General features: G+C 39.2%; 1 protein-coding gene across 1 annotated transcript in view; it reads right to left on the reverse strand.

Moving 5' to 3' along the window:
- LOC101734651 (mucin-2) overlaps nt 1-19,837 on the reverse strand; it is a 763,939-nt gene that overhangs the window by 289,446 nt on the left and 454,656 nt on the right. The window contains exons 16-28 of the mRNA XM_031900600.1: nt 19,294-19,359; nt 15,366-15,491; nt 14,573-14,638; nt 10,961-11,086; nt 10,175-10,240; nt 8,660-8,785; nt 7,151-7,216; nt 6,512-6,637; nt 5,718-5,783; nt 3,606-3,731; nt 2,216-2,281; nt 1,576-1,701; nt 277-342 (exon numbers count right to left, since the gene is read on the reverse strand). Of these exons, the coding sequence (XP_031756460.1) occupies nt 277-342; nt 1,576-1,701; nt 2,216-2,281; nt 3,606-3,731; nt 5,718-5,783; nt 6,512-6,637; nt 7,151-7,216; nt 8,660-8,785; nt 10,175-10,240; nt 10,961-11,086; nt 14,573-14,638; nt 15,366-15,491; nt 19,294-19,359 (1,218 nt within the window). The remainder of the gene's footprint in view (nt 1-276; nt 343-1,575; nt 1,702-2,215; nt 2,282-3,605; nt 3,732-5,717; nt 5,784-6,511; nt 6,638-7,150; nt 7,217-8,659; nt 8,786-10,174; nt 10,241-10,960; nt 11,087-14,572; nt 14,639-15,365; nt 15,492-19,293; nt 19,360-19,837) is intronic.

Below are 19,837 nucleotides of genomic sequence, written 5' to 3' on the forward strand. Positions count from 1 at the left end.
GGCCCAGTAGGGCCCTAATTAATCAGTGATTGAAATATATGTTGGTAGAACGGGTCAACTTACCAAAGTTTTGGGGCCCTAAATTACATTTGTTGTGGGGGCCCAATAACATCTAGGTACGCCATTGAAAAAACTGCTATTTTATAAGAAGTCACTTAAAAAAGAAAATGAATTCACATTGCAAAGGGGCTCAGAGGGTCACTCGGAGTCCCATTTTTGGGGAGTTAAGATGCCCTTTAGAGAAAGACTCAGACTTTACGGTATTGATTGCCTTACCTGGCATGTATATTCTTCCCTCATGGTGACAGACACATGATGTGGTGGTTGGAGGGGTTGTTCTTGCTGTTAGAATAAATTAGAAATACATTAGGCATTGCTAACAGGATGTGAAAAAATTTTGCTGCAAAGTAAAACCGTATTCCTCACATTTAAAAAAAATCTATGTGAGTTCAAATTTGAATTAAAATGCAAAATATTCCCCCAATGTGACTCCCACTTGATCTGAGTAAATAAAAATTAATTTTTTTTATTCCTGTACCTGGAGTTGGAAGGTTTAAGCATAGGGGCTGATTTACTAACCCACGAATCCGACCCAAATTGGAAAAGTTCCGACTTGAAAACGAATATTTTGCGACTTTTTCGTATGTTTTGCGATTTTTTCGGATTCTGTACGAATTTTTCGGATCCAATACGATTTTTGCGTAAAAACGCGAGTTTTTCGTATCCATTACGAAAGTTGCGTAAAAAGTTGCGCATTTTGCGTAGCGTTAAAACTTACGCGAAAAGTTGCGCACTTTTCGTAGCGTTAAAACTTAACGCTACGAAAAATGCACAACTTTTCGCGTAAGTTTTAACGCTACGCAAAATGCGCAACTTTTTACGCAACTTTCGTAATGGATAGGAAAACTCGCGTTTTTACGCAAAAATCGTATTGGATCCGAAAAATTCGTAAAGAATCCGAAAAAATCGCAAAACATACGAAAAAATCGCAAAGTACCGATCATTACGAAAAAAACGCAATCGGACTCCATTCGACCCGTTCGTGGGTAAGTAAATCAGCCCCATAGTCTACATGGCACGGAGCAACAGAATAGTATAATATAATGACATCAACCTGGCATAATAATTACTGTATATAAGATAAGAGCAAGATGTCTGCCTTTGTGCAGGTAACCAGCATTCTCACTGTTGAATTATCTTGCGTCCACAATTAAGTTTAGGGTCACTTGCATGCATACTCATTGGTGTGTAATTAAAACTGTTTTCACTTCTATAAAGAACTAGGGGGCACAGCGGGACAACTTTACAGTTTAGTTAAGCCTCCCTTTAAACACAAACAACTTATATAGTGAAAAAGGATTTTTTTTTAAAAATTCTGTGTAACAATTATAATTGTGGTCTACTTTTTAATATTTTCTTGTACTAGGCCGCTATATAGTGCCGCATTATGACAAATATATGTACATAAAGATTAGATTATTTTTATTTCATAGATTGTTTGCCTCATCCCTGCTATTAGTATCTCAAAATTTTTCTCAGTGTTAATGTGTCTCTTGTTTAGTAAGAAGAACTTACTTTGTGGTGTAGTCGTTTGTTCACATGATGTCTCAATTCGGGTTGTTTTCTTACAAGTCTCGTCGCATACATGGCTGTAGCATTTTCCATCCCTTTCTCTACTGTGACTTCTTGCTATTTCATCACCTGCAAGAAGAAGTTCTCTCTTTAGTTGCTCGTCCTTGTTCACATAAGTTCTAAGTAGCTGCATTATTCTGTATAGCTATTGCAGGAAAGTACTGTTCCACTACATCTGCTGGGATAAATAAATCTTGCCTGCACTCACAGGGCTCACCTATTTAGCATACTGAACTCTATTCACATATTTCCAATTTTAGACTGCTTATAGCAGGCCATCGGCTCAACTGAGAGTCAGCACACCAAGGGTTACTGAATACAGGAAGCGTATAGAAAGTGCTTAGAAAGTTAGGGTCACGTATACTCTGGGCCTTAAAAAAGCTGTTGAGATGAAAGCCTGCCCAGTAGAAGAAAACTATCTTAAACTGCTATTATCTCAGAAGCCATTTAAAATAGAAAATGAAGGTAAAATGCAAAGGGGCTCAGAGGGTGACTCTGAGGAAGGTTACACTATATCTTCTTGGGCGGGGAGTTAAGATGCCGTTTAAGGAACATGCAGACATTCTAGTATTGACGGCTTTACCTTCCAGATACGTTCTTCCCTCGTGATAACAGGCACATGATGTTGTGGTTGGATGGGTTGTTCTTACTGTTAGAATAAATTAGAAATAAATTAAACATTGCTAACAGGATATAAAATAATGTTTGGTGCAACAACGTAAAACAACATTTCTCACATTTTTATAAATCTATGTGAGGGGGATATGTATTTTTCCTTTTTCAAATATAGTCTCTTTCCCTCTGCCCATGGACTTAAATGGACACTGTACCTTCGCTTACATTTTTTTCTCTTTATACTTTTCTAATAGAAATATTTCGGAGACCATGGGGCACATTTACTAATCCACGAACGTCCGAAAAGCGTCCGAATGCGATTTTTCGTAATGATCGGTATTTTGCGAATTTTTCGAGCGCTCAATACGAAAAAATCACGACAATTCGCGAAAGTCGTAATGGCTATGCAAAAGTTGTGACAATTCACGAAAGTCATAATGGCTATGAAAAAGTTGCGACAATTCGCGCAAGTCGTAACGGCTACGAAAAAGTCACGACGGTGATGAAAAAATCGCAAAACATACAAAAAAGTCGCAAAATGTTTGTTTCCTATGCGATTTTTTCCCATTCAGGATTCGGATTCGTGGATTAGTAAATCAGCCCCCATGTGTAATTATTCTTTTCTTTTTGCTTTTTTCCCCAGGTCTTCTTAACTAGATTGTAGTAAAGTTTTGGAAACCCTGCAAGTGTCTTATGGGCTGGCCACAACCTTTCTGTCACGATTCTGTAGACTTTCTCATTTTTTCTTAAGCAACTTTACAGGACCTCAACACTGTCAAAGAATATTGTGGCATTAAAGGGGTAGTTTTCCTGAAAATTAACTTTCACTGTGTCGAAGAAAGCAGTATTGTAAGACAATATGCAAATAATGGGACACTAAACCCTACTGTACTGCACTGCACAACCCCACTTTACTCAGTTGTTGCTGGACTACAAAGTCCTGCATACTTTCAGATTATAAGGCCTGCTGGGAGCTGTAGTCCAGTAATACCCGGGTTCTATTCTTAAATCAATATCACTCAGAGAAACTTTCTCCAGCTCTCCAGGGCCTGCGGCTGAATTAACTGAAGTAACTCAGGTGCATTGGGACAGCTTTACAGTTGGGTTTAGCCTCTCTTTAAATACAAAGGAAGTACATCTTAAAAAAGATTTTTTTTTTCCTGTGTAGGAATTATTGTGTGGTTTACTTTTTTTTACATTTTATTGTACTAGACAGCAATATAGGGGTGTGCTATGACAAAAATATGTACATAAAGATTAGATTATTTTTATATTATAGTTTCTTTCTATCCCTGCTATAATTACTTTGAACGCTCCCTCAGTGTTAACGTGTCTCTTGTTTAGTAAGAAGAACTTACTTCGTGGTGTAGTGGTTTGTTCACATGATGTCTCAATTCGGGTTGTTTTCTTACAAGTCTCGTCACATACATGGCTGTAGCATTTTCCATCCCTTTCTCTACTGCCGCTTCTTGCTATTTCATCACCTGCAAAAAGAAGGTCACTCTTTAGTTGCTCATCCTTGTTCATATAAGTTCTAAGTAGCTGCATTATTCTGTATAGCTATTGTATAAAAGTACTGTTCCCCTGTATCTGCTGTGATATATAAATTGTACCTGCACTCACGGGGCTCACCTATTTAGCGTAGTGAACACTATTCACTGGGACTTTGTAATGTAGCAGTTTGTTTAAATAAGTAAATCATTAAAGCCTACTCTATCTGTGCAGTAATAGCTGCACATATTCTGAGTTCAAGTGAGAAGAAAAGTAATTAAATGTCACAGAAAAATGTTCACTCACAGGACTCCACTACTCTAAGGCTGTGGATAGACCAGGACAGGCATGCAATGGGATTTATAATATTGTAAACAAAGAACAGTCTTGACCTCAGCCTTCCTGCAGCACTAGTGCACCCTGGACCCTGGCTCTCATAGCCATAGATGTCAACCAAAGATCATTAACAATTTCTCATTATTACAAAATATTAAGTGCAAGTTTTATCATACCCGCACTGATTTCTATAGTTTTTAGTTTTATATATGACTGATTTTTATTCATTTGAAGGGGACCTAAAGCCAAAAAATGCATTGATATATAATTACTCAGTGTGCTTTGTCGTTTCAGAGATATTTGCTTTTTTAGACTGCTTACAGCAGGCCTTCAGCTCAACTGAGAGCCAGCAACCCAAGGGTTAACTAAATACAGAAAGTGCATAAAAGGTGCTCACACAGTGAAGGTCACTGATACGCTGGGCCTTCAAAAACTGTTGAGCTGAAAGCCTGCCCAGTAGAAGAAAATGGTGATAAACTCAGGGGCGTAACTACAGAGGAAGCAGAGCCTGCTGATAAAAGGGGGGCCAGTAGGGCCCTAATTAATCAATGATTTAAAAATATGTTGGTAGAACGGGTCAACTTACCAAAGTTTTGGGGCCCTAAATTACATTTGTTTTGGAGGCCCAATAACATCTAGGTACACCATTGAATAAACTGCTATTTTATAAGAAGTCACTTAAAAAAGAAAATGAATTCACATTGCAAAGGGGCTCAAAGGGTCACTTGGAGTCCCCTTTTTGGGGAGTTAAGATGCCCTTTAGAGAAAGACTCAGACATTACGGCAGTGCTGTCCAACTGGCGGCCCACGACCCCCCTCTGTGTGGCCCCCCACCTGTCTAGCTGCTTTGATGGCTTACTCTTGTGTAAGCTTTAAATGGTATCAGTACTGTGATTAACCCCCCCTGCATGGTTCTCACCTCAGATTCAGGCTGTAAATCCCCTGCATTGTTTAAAAATGTAATCCCCTGTGTTGTTCACACGTTTTAAAGCCTACATTGTTCACCCCCTGCATTGTTCACACCTCAGATTCAGGCTGTAATCACCCTCATTGTTCTCCTGTTCACACCTCAGACAGACTGTAGGAGCAGTAGAAACCCACAAATAAACCCTGCACACTACAAAAAGAACATATACCGAGGTGGTACTGCAATTAAAAAGGTTTTTAATATATAGTTATTGTGCAGACTGTAGGAGCAGTGTCAGCATTGTATCACTGTAGGGCAGGCAGAGTATGGCACACAAAGTCAGGGTAGGGCAGACAGAGTATGGCTCACACAGGCAGGGTAGGGCAGGCAGATTATGGCACACACAGGCAGGGTAGGGCAGACAGAGTATGGCACACACAGGCAGGGTAGGGCAGACAGAGTATGGCACACACAGGCAGCATAGGGCAGAAAGAGTATGACACACACAGGCAGGGTAGGCCAGATAGAGTATGGTAGGTTTTTGCTGTACTACAACCATTAATATGGGTATGGTCATTTGATAACAGGAGTGTGGTTTCAAGTGGGTGTGGCTTAAAAAGGGGAGTGGCCAAAACTGGCTTAAATTATCGGCACTCCACCATGTAGGCCGGAAAAATTCCGGCCCTCTGTACCACAGAAGTTGCACAGCACTGCATTATGGTATTGATTGCTTTACCTGGCATGTATATTCTTCCCTCATGGTGACAGACACATGATGTGGTGGTTGGAGGGGTTGTTCTTGCTGTTAGAATAAATTAGAAATACATTAGGCATTGCTAACAGGATGTAAAAAAATGTTTGCTGCAAAGTAAAACCGTATTCCTCACATTTAAAAAAATCAATGTGAGTTCAAATTTGAATTCAAATGCAAAATATTCCCCCAATGTGACTCCCACTTAATCTGAGTTAATGAAACTTCATGTTCTTTATTCCTGCACCTGGAGTTGGAAGGTTTAAGCACAGTCTACACAGTACGGAACAAGAGTATAGCATAATATAATGACATCAACCTGGCATGATAATTACTGTATATAGGATAAGAGCAAGATGTCTGCCTTTGTGCAGGTAACCAACATTCTCACTGTTGAGTTATCTTGCGTCCATAATTATGTTTAGGGTCACTTGCATGCATACTCATTGGTGTGTAATTGAAATTGTTTTCACTTCTATAAAGAACTAGGGGGCGCAGTGGGACAACTTTACAGTTCAGTTAAGCCTCCCTTTAACCAAGAAACTGTTTATATATTGAAAAAGGATTTTTTTTTAAATTCTGTGTAACAATTATAATTGTGGTCTAGTTTTTAATATTTTCTTGTACTAGGCCGCTATATAGTGCCGCATTATGACAAATATATGTACATAAAGATTAGATTATTTTTATTTCATAGATTGTTTGCCTCATCCCTGCTATTAGTATCTCAAAATTTTTCTCAGTGTTAATGTGTCTCTTGTTTAGTAAGAAGAACTTACTTTGTGGTGTAGTCGTTTGTTCACATGATGTCTCAATTCGGGTTGTTTTCTTACAAGTCTCATCGCATACATGGCTGTAGCATTTTCCATCCCTTTCTCTACTGTGACTTCTTGCTATTTCATCACCTGCAAGATGAAGTTATCTCTTTAGTTGCTCGTCCTTGTTCACATAAGTTCTAAGTAGCTGCATTATTCTGTATAGCTATTGCAGAAAGGTACTGTTCCACTACATCTGCTGGGATAAATAAATCTTGCCTGCACTCACAGGGCTCACCTATTTAGCATACTGAACTCTATTCACATATTTCCAATTTTAGACTGCTTATAGCAGGCCATCGGCTCAACTGAGAGTCAGCACACCAAGGGTTACTGAATACAGGAAGCGTATAGAAAGTGCTTAGAAAGTAAGGGTCACGGATACTCTGGGCCTTAAAAAAGCTGTTGAGGTGAAAGCCTGCCCAGTAGAAGAAAACTATCTTAAACTGCTATTATCTCAGAAGTCATTTAAAATAGAAAATGAAGGTAAAATGCAAAGGGGCTCAGAGGGTGACTCTGAGGAAGGTTACACTATATCTTCTTGGGGGGGAGTTAAGATGCCGTTAAAGGAATATGCAGACATTCTAGTATTGACTGCTTTACCTTCCAGATACGTTCTTCCCTCGTGATAACAGGCACATGATGTGGTGGTTGGATGGGTTGTTCTTACTGTTAGAATGAATTAGAAATAAATTAAACATTGCTAGCAGGATATAAAATAATGTTTGGTGCAACAACGTAAAACAACATTTCTCACATTTTTATAAATCTATGTGAGGGGGATATCTATTTTTCCTCTTTCAAATACAGTCTGTTTCCCTCTGCCCATGGTCTTAAATGGACACTGTACCTTCGCTTACATTTTTTTCTCTTTATACTTTTCTAATAGAAATATTGCGGAGACCATGGGGCACATTTACTAATCCACGAACGTCCGAAAAGCGTCCGAATGCGATTTTTCGTAATGATCGGTATTTTCCCAATTTTTTCGAGCGCTCAATACGAAAAAGTCACGACAATTCGCGAAAGTCGTAATGGCTATGCAAAAGTCGCGACAATTCACGAAAGTCATAATGGCTATGCAAAAGTCGCGACAATTCACGAAAGTCATAATGGCTATGCAAAAGTTGTGACAATTCACGAAAGTCATAATAGCTATGCAAAAGTCGCGACAACTCATGATAGTCATAATGGCTATGAAAAAGTTTCGACAATTCGCGCAAGTCGTAACGGCTACGAAAAAGTCGCGACGGCAATGAAAAAATCGCAAAACATACAAAAAAGTCGCAAAATGTTCGTTTCCAATCCGAATTTTTTCCCATTCAGGATTCGGATTCGTGGATTAGTAAATCAGCCCCCATGTGTAATTATTCTTTTCTTTTTGCTTTATTCCCCAGGTCTTCTTAACTAGATTGTAGTTAAGTTTTGCAAACCCTGCAAGTGTCTTATGGGCTGGCCACAACCTTTCTGTAACGATTCTGTAGACTTTCTTATTATTTCTTAAGCAACTTTACAGGACCTCAACACTGTCAAAGAATAATGTGGCATTAAAGGGGTAGTTTTCCTGAAAATTAACTTTCACTGTGTCGAAGAAAGCAGTATTGTAAGACAATATGCAAATAATGGGACACTAAACCCTACTGTACTGCACTGCACAACCCCACTTTACTCAGTTGTTGCTGGACTACAAAGTCCTGCATACTTTCAGATAATAAGGCCTGCTGGGAGCTGTAGTCCAGTAATACCCGGGTTCTATTCTTAAATCAATATAACTCAGTGACACTTTCTCCAGCTCTCCAGGGCCTGCAGCTAAATTAACTGAAGTAACTCAGGTGCACTGGGACAGCTTTACAGTTGGGTTTAGCCTCTCTTTAAATACAAAGGAAGTATATATTAAAAAAGATTTTTTTTCCTATGTAGAAATTATTGTGTGGTTTACTTTTTTTTTTACATTTTATTGTACTAGACAGCAATATCGGGGTGTGCTATGACAAGAATATGTACATAAAGATTAGATCCTTTTTATTGTATAGTTTTTTTCTATCCCTGCTATAATTACCTTGAACGCTCCCTCAGTGTTAACGTGTCTCTTGTTTAGTAAGAAGAACTTACTTTGTGGTGTAGTGGTTTGTTCACATGATGTCTCAATTCGGGTTGTTTTCTTACAAGTCTCGTCACATACATGGCTGTAGCATTTTCCATTCCTTTCTCTACTGCCGCTTCTTGTTATTTCATCACCTGCAAAAAGAAGGTCACTCTTTAGTTGCTCATCCTTGTTCACATAAGTCAGGGATCCCCAACCTTTTTTACCTGTGAGCCACATTCAAATGTAAAAAGACTTGAGGAGCAACACAAGCGTAATACATGTTCCTGGGGTGCCAAATAAGGGCTGTTATTGGCTATTTGGAAGCATCTATATGGACTGGCAGCCTACAGGAGGTTCTGTTTGGCAGTATATCTAGTTTTTATGCAACCAAAACCTGCCCCCAAGCCAATAATTCAAAAATAAGCACCTGCTTTGAGGCCACTGGAAGCAACATCCAGGGGGTAGGGGAGCAACATGATGCTCACGAGCCACTGGTTGGGGATAACTGACATAAGTTCTAAGTAGCTGCATTATTCTGTATAGCTATTGAATAAAAGTACTGTTCCCCTGTATCTGCTGTGATATATAAATTGTACCTGCACTCACGGGGCTCACCTATTTAGCGTAGTGAACACTATTCACTGGGACTTTGTAATGTAGCAGTGTGTTGAAATAAGTAAATCATTAAAGCCTACTCTATCTGTGCAGTAATAGCTGCAAATATTCTGAGTTCAGGTAAGAAGAAAAGTAATTAAATGTCCCAGAAAAATGCTCACTCACAGGACTCCACTACTCTATGGCTGTGGATAGACCAGGACAGGCATGCAATGGGATTTATAACATTGTAAACAAAGAACAGTCTTGACCTCAGCCTTCCTACAGCGCTAGTGCACCCTGGACCTTGGCTCTCATAACCATAGATGTCAACCAAAGATCATTCACAATTTCTCATTATTCTAAAATATTAAGTGCAAGTTTTATCATACCCGCACTGATTTCCATAGTTTTTAGTTTTATATATGACTGATTTCTATTCATTTGAAGGGGACCTAAAGCCAAAAAATGTATATCAGGCCTTCAGCTCAACTGAGAGCCAGCAACCCAAGGGTTAACTAAATAGAGGAAGTGCATAAAAGGTGCTCACACAGTGAAGGTCACTGATACGCTGGGCCTTCAAAAACTGTTGAGGTAAAAGCCTGCCCAGTAGAAGAAAATGGTGATAAGTTAAGGGGCATAACTACAGAGGAAGCAGAGCCTGCTGATGCAGGGGGGCCCAGTAGGGTCCTAATTAATCAGTGATTTAAATATATGTTGGTAGAACGGGTCAACTTACCAAAGTTTTGGGGCCCTAAATTACATTTGTTGTGGGGGCCCAATAACATCTAGGTACACCATCGAATAAATTGCTATTTTATAAGAATTGACTTAAAAAAATGAATTTACATTGCAAAGGGGCTCAGAGGGTCACTCTGGGTCTTCTTTTAGGGAGTTAAGATGCCCTTTAGAGAAAGACTCAGACATTACGGTATTGATTGCCTTACCTGGCATGTATATTCTTCCCTCATGGTGACAGACACATGATGTGGTGGTTGGAGGGGTTGTTCTTGCTGTTAGAATAAATTAGAAATACATTAGGCATTGCTAACAGGATATAAAATAATGTTTGCTGCAAAGTAAAACCTTATTCCTCACATTTAAAAAAATCAATGTGAGTTCAAATTTGAATTCAAATGCAAAATATTCCCCCAATGTGACTCCCACTTAAACTGAGTTAATGAAACTTCATGTTCTTTATTCCTGCACCTGGAGTTGGAAGGTTTAAGCACAGTTTACATGGCACGGAGCAACAGAATAGTATAATATAATGACATCAACCTGGCATAATAATTACTGTATATAAGAGCAAGATGTCTGCCTTTGTGCAGGTAACCAGCATTCTCACTGTTGAGTTACCTTGCATCCACAATTAAGTTTAGGGTCACTTGCATGCATACTCATTGGTGTGTAATTAAAACTGTTTTCACTTCTATAAAGAACTAGGGGGCACAGCGGGACAACTTTACAGTTTAGTTAAGCCTCCCTTTAAACACAAACAACTTATATATTGAAAAAGGATTTTTTTAAAATCTGTGTAACAATTATAATTGTGGTCTACTTTTTAATATTTTCTTGTACTAGGCCGCTATATAGTGCTGCATTATGATAAATATATGTACATAAAGATTAGATTGTTTTTATTTCATAGATTTTTTGCCTCATCCCTGCTATTAGTATCTCAAAATTTTTCTCAGTGTTAATGTGTCTCTTGTTTAGTAAGAAGAACTTACTTTGTGGTGTAGTCGTTTGTTCACATGATGTCTCAATTCGGGTTGTTTTCTTACAAGTCTCGTCGCATATATGGCTGTAGCATTTTCCATCCCTTTCTCTACTGTGACTTCTTGCTATTTCATCACCTGCAAAAAGAAGTTCTCTCTTTAGTCGCTCGTCCTTGTTCACAAGTTCTAAGTAGCTGCATTATTCTGTATAGCTATTGTAGAAAGGTACTGTTCCTCTACATCTGCTGGGATAAATAAATCTTGCCTGCACTCACAGGGCTCACCTATTTAGCATACTGAACTCTATTCACATATTTCCAATTTTAGACTGCTTATAGCAGGCCATCGGCTCAACTGAGAGTCAGAAACCCAAGGGTTACTGAATACAGGAAGCGTATAGAAAGTGCTTAGACAGTTAGGGTCACGGATACTCTGGACCTTAAAAAAGCTGTTGAGGTGAAAGCCTGCCCAGTAGAAGAAAACTATCTTAAACTGCTATTATCCCAGAAGCCATTTAAAATAGAAAATGTATGTAAAATGCAAAGGGGCTCAGAGGGTGACTCTGAGAAAGGTTACACTATATCTTCTTGGGCGGGGAGTTAAGATGCCCTTTAAGGAACATGCAGACATTCTAGTATTGACGGCTTTACCTTCCAGATACGTTCTTCCCTCGTGATAACAGGCACATGATGTGGTGGTTGGAGGGGTTGTTCTTACTGTTAGAATAAATTAGAAATAAATTAAACATTGCTAACAGGATATAAAATAATGTTTGGTGCAACAACGTAAAACCACATCCCTCAAATTTTTATAAATCTATGTGAAGGGAATATGTATTTTTCCTCTTTCAAATACAGTCTGTTTCCCTCTGCCCATGGTCTTAAATGGACACTGTACCTTCGCTTACATTTTTTTCTCTTTATACTTTTCTAATAGGAATATTGCGGAGACCATGGGGCACATTTACTAATCCACGAACGTTGAAAAGAGTCCGAATGCGATTTTTCATAATGATCGGTATTTTGCGAATTTTTCGAGCGCTCAATACTAAAAAGTCACGACAATTCGTGAAAGTCGTAATGGCTATGCAAAAGTCGCGACAATTCACGAAAGTCATAATGGCTATGCAAAAGTTGTGACAATTCACGAAAGTCATAATAGCTATGCAAAAGTCGCGACAACTCACGAAAGTCATAATGGCTATGAAAAAGTTGCGACAATTCGCGCAAGTCGTAACGGCTACGAAAAAGTCGCGACGGTGATGAAAAAATCGCAAAACATACAAAAAAGTCGCAAAATGTTTGTTTTCTATGCGATTTTTTCCCATTCAGGATTCGGATTCGTGGATTAGTAAATCAGCCCCCATGTGTAATTATTCTTTTCTTTTTGCTTTATTCCCCAGGTCTTCTTAACTAGATTGTAGTTAAGTTTTGCAAACCCTGCAAGTGTCTTATGGGCTGGCCACAACCTTTCTGTCACGATTCTGTAGACTTTCTCATTTTTTCTTAAGCAACTTTACAGGACCTCAACACTGTCAAAGAATATTGTGGCATTAAAGGGGTAGTTTTCCTGAAAATTAACTTTCACTGTGTCGAAGAAAGCAGTATTGTAAGACAATATGCAAATAATGGGACACTAAACCCTACTGTACTGCACTGCACAACCCCACTTTACTCAGTTGTTGCTGGACTACAAAGTCCTGCATACTTTCAGATTATAAGGCCTGCTGGGAGCTGTAGTCCAGTAATACCCGGGTTGTATTCTTAAATCAATATCACTCAGAGAAACTTTCTCCAGCTCCCCAAGGCCTGCGGCTGGATTAACTGAAGTAACTCTGGTGCAGCTTTACAGTTGGGTTTAGGCTCTCTTTAAATACAAAGGAAGTATATCTTAAAAAAGATTTTTTTTTCCTGTGTAGGAATTATTGTGTGGTTTACTTTTTTTTTTACATTTTATTGTACTAGACAGCAATATCGGGGTGTGCTATGACAAAAATATGTACATAAAGATTAGATTATTTTTATTTTATAGTTTCTTTCTATCCCTGCTATAATTACCTTGAACGCTCCCTCAGTGTTAACGTGTTTCTTGTTTAGTAAGAAGAACTTACTTCGTGGTGTAGTGGTTTGTTCACATGATGTCTCAATTCGGGTTGTTTTCTTACAAGTCTCGTCACATACATGGCTGTAGCATTTTCCATTTCTTTCTCTACTGCCGCTTCTTGCTATTTCATCACCTGCAAAAAGAAGGTCACTCTTTAGTTGCTCATCCTTGTTCACATAAGTCAGGGATCCCCAACCTTTTTTACCTGTGAGCCACATTCAAATGTAAAAAGACTTGAGGAGCAACACAAGCGTAATACATGTTCCTGGGGTGCCAAATAAGGGCTGTTATTGGCTATTTGGAAGCCTCTATATGGACTGGCAGCCTACAGGAGGTTCTGTTTGGCAGTATATCTAGTTTTTATGCAACCAAAACCTGCCCCCAAGCCAATAATTCAAAAATAAGCACCTGCTTTGAGGCCACTGGAAGCAACATCCAGGGGGTAGGGGAGCAACATGATGCTCACGAGCCACTGGTTGGGGATCACTGACATAAGTTCTAAGTAGCTGCATTATTCTGTATAGCTATTGTATAAAAGTACTGTTCCCCTGTATCTGCTGTGATATATAAATTGTACCTGCACTCACGGTGCTCACCTATTTAGCGTAGTGAACGCTATTCACTGGGACTTTGTAATGTAGCAGTGTGTTGAAATAAGTAAATCATTAAAGCCTACTCTATCTGAGCAGTAATAGCTGCAAATATTCTGAGTTCAGGTAGAAGAAAAGTAATTAAATGTCCCAGAAAAATGCTCACTCACAGGACTCCACTACTCTAAGGCTGTGGATAGACCAGGACAGGCATGCAATGGGATTTATAACATTGTAAACAAAGAACAGTCTTGACCTCAGCTTTCCTGCAGCACTAGTGCACCCTGGACCTTGGCTCTCATAGCCATAGATGTCAACCAAAGATCATTCACAATTTCTCATTATTATAAAATATTAAGTGCAAGTTTTATCATACCCGCACTGATTTCCATAGTTTTTAGTTTTATATATGACTGATTTCTATTCATTTGAAGGGGACCTAAAGCCAAAAAATGTATATCAGGCCTTCAGCTCAACTGAGAGCCAGCAACCCAAGGGTTAACTAAATACAGGAAGTGCATAAAAGGTGCTCACACAGTGAAGGTCACTGATACGCTGGGCCTTCAAAAACTGTTGAGCTAAAAGCCTGCCCAGTAGAAGAAAATGGTGATAAATTAAGGGGCATAACTACAGAGGAAGCAGAGCCTGCTGATGCAGTGGGACCCAGTAGGGTCCTAATTAATCAGTGATTTAAATATATGTTGGTAGAACGGGTCAACTTACCAAAGTTTTGGGGCCCTAAATTACATTTGTTGTGGGGGCCCAATAACATCTAGGTACACCATCGAATAAATTGCTATTTTATAAGAATTGACTTAAAAAAATGAATTTACATTGCAAAGGGGCTCAGAGGGTCACTCAGGGTCTTCTTTTAGGGAGTTAAGATGCCCTTTAGAGAAAGACTCAGACATTACGGTATTGATTGCCTTACCTGGCATGTATATTCTTCCCTCATGGTGACAGACACATGATGTGGTGGTTGGAGGGGTTGTTCTTGCTGTTAGAATAAATTAGAAATACATTAGGCATTGCTAACAGGATATAAAATAATGTTTGCTGCAAAGTAAAACCGTATTCCTCACATTTAAAAAAATCAATGTGAGTTCAAATTTGAATTCAAATGCAAAATATTCCCCCAATGTGACTCCCACTTAAACTGAGTTAATGAAACTTCATGTTCGTTTATTCCTGCACCTGGAGTTGGAAGGTTTAAGCACAGTTTACATGGCACGGAGCAACAGAATAGTATAATATAATGACATCAACCTGGCATAATAATTACTGCATATAAGATAAGAGCAAGATGTCTGCCTTTGTGCAGGTAACCAGCATTCTCACTGTTGAGTTACCTTGCGTCCACAATTAAGTTTAGGGTCACTTGCATTGATACTCATTGGTATGTAATTAAAACTGTTTTAACTTCTATTAAGAACTAGGGGGCACAGCGGGACAACTTTACAGTTTAGTTAAGCCTCCCTTTAAACACAAACAACTTATATATTGAAAAAGGATTTTTTTTTAAATCTGTGTAACAATTATAATTGTGGTCTACTTTTTAATATTTTCTTGTACTAGGCTGCTATATAGTGCTGCATTATGACAAATATATGTACATAAAGATTAGATTATTTTTATTTCATAGATTGTTTGCCTCATCCCTGCTATTAGTATCTCAAAATTTTTCTCAGTGTTAATGTGTCTCTTGTTTAGTAAGAAGAACTTACTTTGTGGTGTAGTCGTTTGTTCACATGATGTCTCAATTCGGGTTGTTTTCTTACATGTCTCGTCGCATATATGGCTGTAGCATTTTCCATCCCTTTCTCTACTGTGACTTCTTGCTATTTCATCACCTGCAAAAAGAAGTTCTCTCTTTAGTTGCTCGTTCTTGTTCACATAAGTTCTAAGTAGCTGCATTATTCTGTATAGCTATTGTAGAAAGGTACTGTTCCTCTACATCTGCTGGGATAAATAAATCTTGCCTGCACTCACAGGGCTCACCTATTTAGCATACTGAACTCTATTCACATATTTCCAATTTTAGACTGCTTATAGCAGGCCATTGGCTCAACTGAGAGTCAGCACGCCAAGGGTTACTGAATACAGGAAGCGTATAGAAAGTGCTTAGACAGTTAGGGTCACGGATACTCTGGACCTTAAAAAAGCTGTTGAGATGAAAGCCTGCCCAGTAGAAGAAAACTATCTTAAACGGCTATTATCTCAGAAGCCATTTAAAGTAGAAAATGAATGTAAAATGCAAAGGGGCTCAGAGGGTGACTCTGAGAAAGGTTACACTATATCTTCTTGGGGGTGAGTTAAGATGCCCTTTAAGGAACATGCAGACATTCTAGTATTGACTTCTTTACCTTCCAGATATGTTCTTCCCTCGTGATAACAGGCACATGATGTGGTGGTTGGATGGGTTGTTCTTACTGTTAGAATAAATTAGAAATAAATTAAACATTGCTAACAGGATATATAATGTTTGTTATAACAACGTAAAACCACATTCCTCACATTTTTATAAATCTATGGGAGGGGGATATGTATTTTTCCTTTTTCAAATACAGTCTGTTTCCCTCTGCCCATGGACTTAAATGGACACTGTACCTTTGCTTACTTTTTTTTCTCTTTATACTTTTCTAATAGGAATATTGCGGAGACCTTGTGTAATTATTCTTTTCTTTTTGCTTTATTCCCCGGGTCTTCTTAACTAGATTGTAGTTAAGTTTTGCAAACCCTGCAAGTGTCTTATGGGCTGGCCACAACCTTTCTGTAACGATTCTGTAGACTTTCTTATTATTTCTTAAGCAACTTTACAGGACCTCAACACTGTCAAAGAATATTGTGGCATTAAAGGGGTAGTTTTCCTGAAAATTAACTTTCACTTTGTCGAAGAAAGCAGTATTGTAAGACAATATGCAAATAATGGGACACTAAACCCTACTGTACTGCACTGCACAACCCCACTTTACTCAGTTGTTGCTGGACTACAAAGTCCTGCATTCTTTCAGATTATAAGGCCTGCTGGGAGCTGTAGTCCAGTAATACCCGGGTTGTATTCTTAAATCAATATCACTCAGTGACACTTTCTCCAGCTCTCCAGGGCCTGCGGCTGGATTAACTGAAGTAACTCTGGTGCAGTGGGACAGCTTTACAATTGGGTTTAGCCTCTCTTTAAATGCAAAGGAAGTACATCTTAAAAAAGATTTTTTTTTTCCTGTGTAGGAATTATTGTGTGGTTTACTTTTTTTTTTTTTACATTTTATTGTACTAGACAGCAATATCGGGGTGTGCTATGACAAAAATATGTACATAAAGATTAGATTATTTTTATTTTATAGTTTCTTTCTATCCCTGCTATAATTACCTTGAAAGCTCCCTCAGTGTTAACGTGTCTCTTGTTTAGTAAGAAGAACTTACTTCGTGGTGTGGTGGTATGTTCACATCCTGTCTCAATTCGGGTTGTTTTCTTACAAGTCTCGTCACATACATGGCTGTAGCATTTGCCATTCCTTTCTCTACTGCCGCTTCTTGATATTTCATCGCCTGCAAGAAGATGGTCTTTCTTTAGTTGCTCATCCTTGCTCACATAAATTCTAAGTAGCTGCATTATTCTGTATAGCTATTGTATAAAAGTACTGTTCCCCTCTATCTGCTGTGATTTATAAATTGTACCAGCACTCACGGGGCTCACTTACGGGGCTCACCTATTTAGCGTAGTGAACGCTATTCACTGGGACTTTGTAATGTAGCAGTTTGTTTAAATAAGTAAATAATTAAAGCCTACTCTATCTGTGCAGTAATAGCTGCACATATTCTGAGTTCAAGTGAGAAGAAAAGTAATTAAATGTCCCAGAAAAATGCTCACTCACAGGACTCCACTACTCTATGGCTGTGGATAGACCAGGACAGGCATGCAATGGGATTTATAATATTGTAAACAAAGAACAGTCTTGACCTCAGCCTTCCTGCAGCACTAGTGCACCCTGGACCCTGGCTCTCATAGCCATAGATGTCAACCAAAGATCATTCACAATTTCTCATTATTACAAAATATTAAGTGCAAGTTTTATCATACCCTCACTGATTTCTATAGTTTTTAGTTTTATATATGACTGATTTCTATTCATTTGAAGGGGACCTAAAGCCAAAAAATGTATTGATATATAATTACTCAGTGTGCTTCGTCGTTTCAGAGATATTTGCATTTTTAGACTGCTTACAGCAGGCCTTCAGCTCAACTGAGAGCCAGCAACCCAAGGGTTAACTAAATACAGAAAGTGCATAAAAGGTGCTCACACAGTGAAGGTCACTGATACGCTGGGCCTTCAAAAACTGTTGAGCTGAAAGCCTGCCCAGTAGAAGAAAATGGTGATAAACTCAGGGGCGTAACTACAGAGGAAGCAGAGCCTGCTGATGCAGGGGGGCCCAGTAGGGCCCTAATTAATTCGTGATTTAAATATATGTTGGTAGAACGGGTCAACTTACCAAAGTTTTGGGGCCCTAAATTACATTTGTTTTGGAGGCCCAATAACATCTAGGTACACCATTGAATAAACTGCTATTTTATAAGAAGTCACTTAAAAAAGAAAATGAATTCACATTGCAAAGGGGCTCAGAGGGTCACTCGGAGTCCCCTTTTTGGGGAGTTAAGATGCCCTTTAGAGAAAGACACAGACATTACTGTGTCCACAGTGCTGTCCAACTGGCGGCCCGCGGCCCCCCTCTATGTGGCCCCCCACCTCTCTAGCTGCTTTGATGGCTTACTCTTGTGTAAGCTTTAAATGGTATCAGTACTGTGATTAACCCCCCCTGCATGGTTCTCACCTCAGATTCAGGCTGTAAATCCCCTGCATTGTTTAAAAATGTAATCCCCTGTGTTGTTCACACGTTTTAAAGCCTACATTGTTCACCCACTGCATTGTTCACACCTCAGATTCAGGCTGTAATCACCCACATTGTTCTCCTGTTCACACCTCAGACAGACTGTAGGAGCAGTAGAAACCCACAAATAAACCCTGCACACTACAAAAAGAACATATACCGAGGTGGTACTGCAATTAAAAAGGTTTTTAATATATAGTTATTGTGCAGACTGTAGGAGCAGTGCCAGCATTGTATCACTGTAGGGCAGGCAGAGTATGGCACACAAAGTCAGGGTAGGGCAGGCAGAGTATGGCACACACTGGCAGCATAGGGCAGGCAGAGTATGGCACACACAGGCAGGGTAGGGCAGACAGAGTATGACACACACAGCAGGGTAGGGCAGTCAGAGTATGGCACACACAGGCAGGGTAGGGCAGACAGAGTATGGCACACACAGGCAGGGTAGGGCAGACAGAGTATGGCACACACAGGCAGCAAAGGACAGGCAGAGTATGGCACATACAGGCAGCATAGGGCAGAAAGAGTATGGCACACACAGGCAGGGTAGGCCAGATAGAGTATGGTAGGTTTTTGCTGTACTACAACCATTGATATGGGTATGGTCATGTGATAACAGGAGTGTGGTTTCAAGTGGGTGTGGTTTAAAAAGGGGAGTGGTCAACACTGGCTTAAATTATCAGCCCTCCACCATGTAGGCCGGAAAAATTCCGGCCCTCTGTACCACAGAAGTTGCACAGCACTGCATTACGGTATTGATTGCTTTACCTGGCATGTATATTCTTCCCTCATGGTGACAGACACATGATGTGGTGGTTGGAGGGGTTGTTATTGCTGTTAGAATAAATTAGAAATACATTAGGCATTGTTAACAGGATGTGAAAAAATGTTTGCTGCAAAGTAAAACCGTATTCAAATTTGAATTCAAATGCAAAATATTCCCCCAGTGTGACTCCCACTTGATCTGAGTTAATGAAACTTCATGTTCTTTATTCCTGCACCTGGAGTTGGAAGGTTTAAGCACAGTCTACACAGTACGGAACAAGAGTATAGCATAATATAATGACATCAACCTGGCATAATAATTACTGTATATAGGATAAGAGCAAGATGTCTGCCTTTGTGCAGGTAACCAGCATTCTCACTGTTGAGTTATCTTGCGTCCATAATTATGTTTAGGGTCACTTGCATGCATACTCATTGGTGTGTATTTAAAATTTTTTTCACTTCTATAAAGAACTAGGGGGCGCAGTGGGACAACTTTACAGTTCAGTTAAGCCTCCCTTTAAACAAAAAACTGTTTGTATATTGA

The sequence above is a fragment of the Xenopus tropicalis genome, chromosome 4 (assembly GCF_000004195.4).
Source record: "Xenopus tropicalis strain Nigerian chromosome 4, UCB_Xtro_10.0, whole genome shotgun sequence".
Classification (NCBI taxonomy): domain Eukaryota; kingdom Metazoa; phylum Chordata; class Amphibia; order Anura; family Pipidae; genus Xenopus; species Xenopus tropicalis.